Raw genomic sequence first — 10,526 nt, 5'->3', positions numbered from 1 at the left:
GTACCCAGAGCTGAGAAAGTGGCAGTGTGGATGAAATATTTTCAGGATCCCCATTTGTTAAATGATTCCTATCATATCTCTACCCTTAGTTCCACATCCTGCTAATTTGCATTTTAATAATAACCATGAATTGTGATTTTTTTATTTTTTATTTTTTTCTACCGGCACATTTAAAATAGTGATTGAGACAGATATTATTTCATGGAAAAACAATCGAAACCATGTAAACATACCCGGATGACAGTTAACTGAAAAGTCACGCATTATAATTATTAAAATAAAAAATAATAATAATAATAATTATTTAAAAAAAAATAACAATGTTGCTGTTGGTGTGTACACTGACTCTTATATCACTTGAATAATCTGTAGTCTGGACACGATTTAATGCATAATTTGACAATATATGCCGAGTTAATTATTCCCACTAATTTCCATCACAGCTTGTAATTGTTTTTTAAACGAGGTTAAAATACAGTTAAGGAACTTTATGAAAATAATAAAAAACAAACTGCCTTTATAAGTGAAATCTGCTTCGGATTTGACTTCCATTATCAATCAGAAAGATAGCTAAAACCTATTGGATTTTTGTGTTTGTTTGTTTGTTTGTTTAACATCTGATGTAGAATATTACATTTAATGCGCACACCAGATCAGATTTACAAAACAATATTTAGACACACAAAGAGGTGGTATTTTTTTACAATAATAAATTACTTATCAAAATGAAATGGAAAAAAATATACAACAAAACAGGTTTCAAGTCAATATAAAAAATAATGGTCCCACTGATACAAACTGAATCACATTTTGGCCTGCAGACCTACCTACTGGGGACAAAATTCAGTGTAGGAGTGGCTTAAATGGACTATATTATAAAATTCAGAACAGTTTTGGAATGGGAGATAATACAGAGGGGTAGGAAATAGGTGTGATACAAAGTCAATATTAAGCTCCTGTTCAACAGGTGGGGTATTTTCTTAAAATTGGGCCATTAGAGCATGTTGTCCCATTAAGCTGAGGTTCCAGTCTAATTTCAGGTGTCTGAGGAGGTACTGTCACTTTTAATAGTATCCAGTTTGGGCAAAGGTCATTGTTCATAAAAATATACAAAATATAAAATAAATAAATAAACATTACATTGGCAGTGAACGATGAACTGTTTATTTTCATAGAAATTGCTGGGCATCTATCCCAGAAACAATCAATTTGTCCAGCGTGGCATTTCATTGCTAGGTTTATGAAGCATGGTGACATTTTGTGTTTTTTTTTCAAGTGTGTGTACACCATAGGGTTTGCATGAAAACACTGCAACCCTCTCCCTCATAAAAAAAAATATATTAATAAAAATAAAAAGTTTAACAAAAAAACAACAACACAAAAAACCAAACCCGCAACATTTGTTCCTCCAGTCCATCTGCCAAGAATGTTGGATAGACACCAATAAGCTGCCTTAATTGTATGTACTGATGGTTGTTCTAGTGTATAGTCCTCTCAGAGTTCCTGTAAGACCCCTCATCCTCAGAATCCGAGGAGTCCCCATTGCTGGAAGGGGTATGCAGGTTATTTTGGGCCCCACTGGCCTGACAGACGTACCATTCATTGAGGTTGGTCACTTGGGGAGACAGGTTAGCAGATCTCCCCCTGACCTGGTCCTGAGAAGGGGACAGAGGGTCTTCTAAAGGAGTCCCTACAGCAGGGTATCCGATAGAGGTAGGGGAGCCCGGGGGGGACTTGCAGTGTATTTTCATGTGCTTCCTCAGGGAGCTGGGGTGGGTGTAGGACTTGTCACAGCCTCTCACTTTACAGTAGTAAGGCTTGTCACTGGTGTGCACGTGGGAGTGCTTCTTCCTGTCACTGCTGTTAGCAAACTTCCTGTCACATCCATCAAACTCACACTTAAAGGGTTTCTCTCCTACAGAAAATGAAAGAGGTATATGTTATCAGCTTAATGTTATAAAAAAAAAAATACAACATATATCATATAATCAGGTACCATTGTGTGTATTATGTCATTCCTTTTTTTCATAAAAAAAATATAATATAATGAGGCAGCATTGTGTGTTTGTATCCCTTATTATATTATAACACACACACATACATATATATTTTTATTTTTAATTTTTTTGCTCAATTTGGCATTGTTGTCCTAAAATGTGCGTTTCCCTTGTTAAGTCTCTACTACTCCCGGTTCTACATATAGCACAGTAAATATAAGCCGGTGACACATACAAAAAATCTACTATGTCTGTTGACATGGCACAATAATGTGTGTACACTTTGATGCCTAAATATATTCGGTTTTAATTAAAAAGGAACTGGAGGTGTATAGGTGACAGGGACATCTTAATCGCAGGTTCATTGTCCTAATGTAATTGCAAAAGACAGTAATAAAATGGATAGATCACTGCTAGGGCCATATCTGCTTACCTGGGGCAATGCTATGTCTAGCAATCTCTAGCAAATCTATTCTAATAGGTTTCCGAATTACTTAACAGCTACAGAGCTTGTGAAGATCAGCCTGGGGCTGTGTTATCTACATTGCCTTAGGTTTAGACGGTGTCCTGTAATTCAGTATTTATTGTTGTAGTACGCCATCTAAATATTACATGAAATACTACTTTATTTTAAAGGCGATGCCTCATAAAAATACAATCGATTAAATTGCCCTGAAAGGCAGTGATATACCACCGATTAATCGCTATTTTACTTAAATAAAAAATATCTGAAAATACCATCATGGAAATTGTCTGTCTGTCTGTCTGTCTGTATATCTGCCTGTCTGTCTGTCCAATATAATATATAATATACGTTTAGCAGTAGCTATTTTAGAATAATTTTAGCAACATATTTAAATTCAATCTGTCTGTCTAGCTCTACCATAAATTCTATAATGCATTTACATATTTTAATCCACATATTACTCGAATATTTATTGATATAAAATGAATAAATCAGCAATCTGTATTTTTGTAGCTGGGAATATTGTATTGATAAGCTGTATATCGCTGTGGAATGTCCAGTACTTTCAGTAACATTAGGGAATGAATGAAAAATAAAATCCTATCCATCAGGCGAAGAGAGAATTGTACAGCTTAGCTGTTAAATCTGCTTGTGGCCACTAACACAGTCCAGATCATGGCAATGCTTCCTCTCTGGGTGCTAGTGTGTTATCTGTCAGCTCAGATACTACAGGCCAGACTGTTAACAATTTACTACACATGGGATGGATTATCTTACAGCAAGATATATTAGATCTGGGTGCCACACGCTTCAAGTATCATATACTGAAGGGTGTTTGACAGATGACTGGCGCCAAAAGCTCAGAATCTAAGCTAGTTCCGTAGCCTTGGTGTAATATTATGATTCCAAGATTTTTTTTTTCTTTTTAAAATAGTCAAAAGGGGGAGGGAAACCCCACACATAATCAGCGGTCTGCTTTTGAGATTGAGTTACAAGAAATAAAGGATTTAAAAGGTTACAATGGCTGGTACTACTGTCACAGAGGACATTTATATTGCTGACACACAGCAGCACAATATTAATATTCACTCTGGCAGCAATATATCCTCGTCAGTCACTGCTACACCACACACAGAGCTAAGATAACACCAGATCTGTCGCTAATTATCTCTCTCATGTCTATCACTCACTGACACAGTGTCATAACCACCAGTCTTAGTACATCCACACCTATCGCATGACCAAAGCACTAATGCAAGCATGCTACTTTCACCATACATGTACATCTCTAGAAATTGTAATCTTACAGACCTAACAAAAACAATAATACATGTAGATTTCTATCTCTATTGTAAGTGTAGACCTTTAGTTAATATCCCGATTTCAATTAATAATACATTTTCCTTCATTTTATTGATGGGTAATGATCTATTTCAAATACTTAGAAACATCCATGACCTAGTAATAGGAATGTATCTCACTAGAACACACACTGTTCCTACTTTAATTCTGCCTAGGATGTCCTCTCTTCTGTAGGCCCAGAGTGAAAGATCTAGATCTTAAGATTCCACGAGAGACAAAGATAGGTCCAGTCACCCTGTGTCACCTACACTGTCAACTACACTGCCACCTCTGTAAGGTGGCCAATGTCCTGGTCACTGTGGCCTATAAGCAGCATGTTTTAAATGTTGCATTGAGGCCTCGTCAACCAGAAGCCAGGAGCCCATTGCTGGTATAGCACCTCTGTTAGACTGGAGGAGGTTGTTTATAGAGCAAGTAGTGTTCCTTTCAGGACATGGAAAATAATGGGGAATTGTCAAGTTTCATTTATATTTTGAACCTATGATATATTTAAATATGTTTGCTTTCTAAGAAATGTTGATCTGACGTGTTTATCATGGCATTTTCTATTTCAGGCATAGACAACATTTGGCACTCCAGATGCTTTGGGCTACACCTCCCCTGATGCTTTACCAGCATTATGGGTGTAAGAGTATTATGGGGGATGTAGTGCCGAAGTTTGCCTATACCTGTTTATTTAAACCATGCTGCATTATTGCAGGTTTTGTGGACATTGCGTTTCAGGAGAGGAGAGTATTGAGGACATTGGCTGGAGGATGGGGTATTTGGGTTGAGGACTAGGGATAGAGCTTTAATTGGGTGGGGGACGTAGGAAGATTGCCCGATTAAAGAAATTGAGGATATTAATGTTCAAAAAGAATTGGCACTGATTACCTGGGGGCGTGTTGTGCCCATTAACTGAAAATGGACGTGTTTGGGAAAATTATCTTACTGAGCTGATGTTGGGGACATTAAATGACTCAGGAGACTAAAATGGGCATTAATAGGCTATATCGTATATAGGGGAGACATTGGATACACAGTATACCAGGGAATACATTAATACATTTGTAAAAGCCAGATTTAACCGAGATCGTGTGTGTGTGTACACCACTACTAATACATTATAAATATATCAATAATAATAATAATAAATCGAAGACAGAAAGACTGACTTTCAATGTAAATACATAATTGCTACAACACTAAGACATTCAGATGCATTATTATTAATAGATTACTTGCAATACTCCCATATAATCATGGATCTTTTTTACCTGGTAAAATACATATATGTATTACATGTTCTACGTTTTGTTTACAAGTCCAATTTCTCAATCACTTCCCATACAAACCAACATACCACCACTCCACTAAAGCATCCAATCTCCGTTTATACTGATAATGTGAGTCACAACTTCTACTACCATCAACACACTGCTACTTACTAATGCATCCAGTGACTGTAATATGTCCATCCCTATACTCAGACATACATTCACTGTGTCACTCCTACTTAATCATATAACCCACCTCTTCTCTCTCACAGATCTATGGCCCCATGCATTTTTGAACCAACTATTCTAAAATCTCCACCTCTACCAATAAAGTAGTAGAGGAATTGTCCCTTGATACATCACTAGCTCTGCTCATTGCTGTATAATTAGGGGCCAGGTCACTGATAATCCTCAGCAAACGTTTACATATTATCCTCGCTATTTTACTCTATCATCCAGTATGCCATTTATACACATTTCCCTTAACACTTACTAACAACAGCAGAACATCCGAATTCTATCGACTGATATGCTTCTGTCCCTAGTAAATTCTCACTTTTTAGAGCATCTCTGTCTGGCCACCAAAACATCCCAATACCTTGAACTCTATATTTAATATGCTATTCACTATTACATCTCAGTGTGTACAATAAGCCCTTGCAGCCTTTCCAATGAAACAGACCAAGTGCTCTGACTTCATAGACTCTCTCAGCAAAGTAAAGTGAAAAAATACTCTTCCAGAGCTATCCAGCCAGCCAGCTATATAGCTCCAATAGCCTAAGCCATGGCGTAAACACATTATCAGCTTAACAAACAAAATATCACAAATGGTATCACTCACATGTAGCCTAAATGCTAAATATATAATTAATACATGCACCAATCTAAAACAATTCTCTAGAATTGTAGATGCAAGTGAACATTCTCCGTGTGACTTCTAGAAGACTCAAAGAAAATATTAATCTTCCATCGTCTATCCTCTATATGTAAATTTAAATAAATAAATAATACAAGTAGATTAAAAATAGGGAGCCCTTGTAAGGAACAAATATATCAAATCTAAAATAATGATTTCACAATCTAGATACTCAAGTGTGCAAGTGTATAAAAAACAAGTTTGCAACTATTGTATGCTCAAGTCTACGATTACTAGTATGAGGTCTGGGTGTGTGTACATAACAAATTTACATATTTAAAATGATTACTTCTGAGGAGCCAGATCTAAAATGCACTGAGCATTACATTTCATCGGGTTTATTCTCCAGAGAGAGAATTCAAACGAAATCCAATGTGAATTTAAATGTCATGGTCAAAATTGCCGGAGAGGGAAAATTCCCAAACAGGGTTATTGACTGAAGTGAGAATCCACAGTAAATTTCAAACTTGCCAAAGTTTGGCTATTTTAATCCCAGCTATGCTTTCAGTTTGGCTACTTTGGCCTTAGAATTGAAATTCACTTCAATTCACTTTGTGTTTTCCCTTTTGCAAATAACCCTGCACACGTCAGGTCTTCAAATAGGTGTTTTTATACATAATGTTTTTCATATCCAGAGTACTCAATGTATGCCCACCTCTACTACCAGTAAGTCTTATTTACTCTACCACACAAGTTTTTAAGTTGACAAATGTATGCTTATAATTAAAGCAGTACCCATTACATATACTGCTGCTCCCACGCCAGTAGTACATATCGCTCCGAGAGTAACCACTAAGTCAGTTTAATTACCCCCATTCATTCATAGCTGGCATTTACACACAGTACATATCTACCTGTACCCATACCCACAGAGCCGCCACTCAAATTACCAACACATTAATCCCCAGAGTAATGTATGATGGACGACCGTCTGTGTGCACTGATTTAACCCCAGCAGCAACACAGATTCCTCAGTACATACACATATACTATCAGTAGTAGCTGTCTAAGTAACATGCAGTAATCTAACCATAGGGCCTTGCTTCCAGGATAAACCTTCCCGTACTTTCTATGAATATTGCTGTGAATATAGAACTTTGCACCCCAGTTCCATCAGTTTCAGTATTTGAAATATGGTTTATATTCTAATGTAAACAGATAATTCCCCATTTGCTAGCCAATGACATGCCTAATGTGATAACTGACACTGTCATCAATAACATTGATGGACTCTAATATCCTGTCAGCAGTAACTAAACAGTCGATAGTAACCACAACCATACCCCCTAGTGGCAACAACTGATATACCTCCAGGAGTAAATGGCACCTAGTCAGCACTAACCTCAGATACTCCCTACTGGCAGCCATAGACCTTACCCGTGGCTATTCAGACTGATGCACAGCATAATATAGAAACTTGTGTCGCTACAGACAAATTGAGTGAACAATGTGTATTTTACCATAAAACTAATCCATTAATCTCCACCGCAGAAACGTGGACTGTATGGATGACTCTCTTAGGAGAGCCCAAAGAGGAAGTAAGTCATAAAATGAATACTGATTGATTTGCAAACACTCACAAAACACTGCAGCAAATAGGATTTTTGGAAAATAGGATTAAAAAAATAGGATTAAAAAGCTACATTTAAAAAAAATATATATATGTAGTAAATTACCAAATGCTGAAGAATGAAAAAACAAACAAAAACCAAACAAGCACTAAAACATTCCCCAGTCCCCTAAATCCACTAATTAATTCTCAAAAAATGCAACTAGCAGAATTTAATGATGTATCTAGTAATATTTTTGGTTCATGGCCTACATGTGCGAAGTAAAGGTAGAATTAAAAAAAAGAGGGAGATAGAGAAAGAGATATTTCTTAGTAGTTTGCATTAGAAAATTACTGCATTTTACAATATTAAAGGCCAGAGTTTAGAAAAAAACAAAAACATTTTTAAAAAAAGGGCTTATGGCCAAACTAGACAAATCCATTAAAAGTATATGGCAGGAATAATACATTGAAAGTATATGGCAGGAATAATACATTGAAAGTATATAGCAGGAATAATATATTAAAAGTATGTAGTATGAATGCTACATTAATATATATACATATATCAGGAACTAATTAATTCATGAGCTATACATATATCTCATATATATATATATATATACACACACACACTCAAACGTGGTTGATATATTATATAATACAATGCAAATTGAACTAGAAATGTGAGACAACATATTTATTTTTTGTTTGTTTCACACACTTAACAGAACCTGTGATGGTGTTAAGTACATGTGTGCTTACATGCTAGTGCACATAAAGTAATCAGGATGAGAACACATGTGGCAGATCTGTAAGCGCAAATACTGAGCTAGTAGCACCCAATAGTAAATATTTACAGTGGCTAATTCCCAGGGCAATGTCCTGAATGGGCTGCACAGTACTGTGATGGTTCTTGCATTTCAAAGGGACTTTTCAGCCTTTTGTCTCCCTTCTGAGTGACCATTCCCACCAAAATCCTTTTCATGGACATTCAATCTATGGTGTGATAGCCTGGAAACTTCCCCTCCACCAACAAAATCCTATCACTACACACTATAAATTGGAAGCAGTTTTGTATTTGCCTTCAGCAGAGATATCCTCCATCAATCGATTGGGAGTAGAAACTTGTGCTGTCACTAAATGACTTATTCATGAAATACAGTCACATGTGTGAGGGGACGTCTGCAGAACTAGGAGAGAGAGAGAGAGTGGGGGAGAGAGAGAGAGATGGAGTGAAAATAAATACCCACCTGTGTGAGTTCGTTTGTGAATTTTCAAGTTTTCAGAGCGAGCAAAGACCTTGCCACATCCAGGAAAGGGGCATGGGAAAGGTTTCTCTCCAGTGTGCACTCTGATGTGGTTAACCAGTTTGTATTTGGCTTTGAAAGGTTTTCCCTCCCTGGGACATTCCTCCCAGAAGCAGACATGGCTACTCTGCTCGGGGCCCCCAACGTGCTCCACCGTTACATGATTGACCAGTTCGTGCATGGTGCTGAAAGTTTTGGAGCACGGTTTCTTGGAGCTCTGCTCCTGATCGATCCATTTGCAGATTAGCTCCTGCTTGATGGGCTGCCTCATGTACCTGAAGAAGGCCCCCGCGGCGGCTGGGTGGGCGGCTGCTGCAGCCAGGTTGACATTTAAGTTCATAGAGTTGTAGCTGTGGATGGAGGAGGCTGCATAGTGCTCGGCTCTGAAGGGCTCAGCTCTTCCGTAAAGTTCTCCAGCCAAGCCAAGGCGCACCTGGCCGTTCAGGGGGTGGGGGACTCCTGGGGCCGCTTGCTCGTGGTGCAGACCGGTGAAGAGAGGGTGACTGCCCCCCTCGGGGTGCCCATAGGTGCCAGTGGAGGAGATGAACATACTGTGTGGGTGGTGGGGGTGGTGGTGATGATGATGGGGGGAGCTGCTGGCCGGATGCTGCTCTCCTAACATGGCAGAGGTGGACAGCTCCCTCCTGAGGATAAAGTCCCGGCTACTAGTATAGCCAGGGTGGGAGGGGGCTACTGGGTAGCTGACTGTAGCCGACGAGGCAAAGGCAGCTGCAGTCTGAGCTTCGGGGTGAGCTGCCATGTGCTGAGAGGGACTAAGTTTCAGGGCACTGGCTTGGGCCATGTGCTCAGGTCCGAATGGAGTCAGGGCCACTCCAGGGTCACTCCCCAACTCCCCAGGGTGGAGGTGGGCAGGGTGGGAGTGAGCTTGATGACCCCCCAGCCCCGGGAAGCCTGTCATAGTCTGGTGAGGATGGGCTTGAGCCGCTGCCAAATCCGCTAACCTCAGAGTCTGACTCCTCTTGGTCAATGGGGGCTCCATGCCTACACCAGCCAGTCCATCCACACTCACTGCTGTTTGTTATTTTTCCCCCTTCTCTACCATCCTTCAAAAACCTGGGCAGATTAAGCGCTCTTTAACTTCTTTTGTCTGGCTCCCAACTCTGCCCATTCCTTTCCCCACTCTGTCCTCCAGCGATTGGCAGAACGCGCAGCATTGGAGGCGCGCAGTGGGGGCACAGAGTTTAGCAATGGCACAGCTAGGATTGGACGGGTTGCCAGGATTGGCAGGAGGCCCGCGTCTCTGATTGGCTGGCTGTCAGGCCGCCGCTCAGCGGGGATCCGCCCCCATGCTCTCAGCCTGCATTCCACTCCAGAAAGTTGCACTTGTAGAAAGTTTACTGAAGATCTAGATTCTAGAATGTAGAACAGATAGACAAGAGGCAGTGGGGAGCAGAATCATGCACATGGAGAGGAGGGGGAGGGGCGCTGCCGCCCTGATACACTGCTCGCGTACAAGGTGTGACTATTAATTATTCACTTCTAGAGAATTGGCTGCAGTGTATCCATTGACTTTATAACAGAAACAAAACTATTTCAACTTTGGATGACTCAATGTATAAACAAACATTAACTGAACATTTAATTCAACAATCGCCTTACTACTAAGCTGTGTGTAACCCTATAGGGTATTGGGAACCTGCGGGAGATTC

At 39.4% G+C, this 10,526-nt stretch overlaps 1 protein-coding gene across 1 annotated transcript; it reads right to left on the bottom strand.

Annotated features, from left to right (window-relative positions):
* Positions 1 to 1,397: 1,397 nt before the first annotated feature.
* ZIC5 (Zic family member 5) lies at positions 1,398 to 9,918 on the bottom strand. Its single transcript, XM_063444675.1, has 2 exons — positions 8,800 to 9,918; positions 1,398 to 1,915 (listed from the first exon to the last, which is right to left on the bottom strand). The coding sequence occupies exons 1-2, from the start codon at positions 9,854 to 9,856 to the stop codon at positions 1,479 to 1,481; spliced, it is 1,494 nt and encodes a 497-aa protein (XP_063300745.1). The 5' UTR covers positions 9,857 to 9,918; the 3' UTR covers positions 1,398 to 1,478.
* Positions 9,919 to 10,526: the final 608 nt, after the last annotated feature.

This window comes from Pelobates fuscus, chromosome 1, assembly GCF_036172605.1.
Source record: "Pelobates fuscus isolate aPelFus1 chromosome 1, aPelFus1.pri, whole genome shotgun sequence".
Classification (NCBI taxonomy): Eukaryota; Metazoa; Chordata; class Amphibia; order Anura; family Pelobatidae; genus Pelobates; species Pelobates fuscus.
This window is presented reverse-complemented; position numbering and strand designations above follow the sequence as displayed.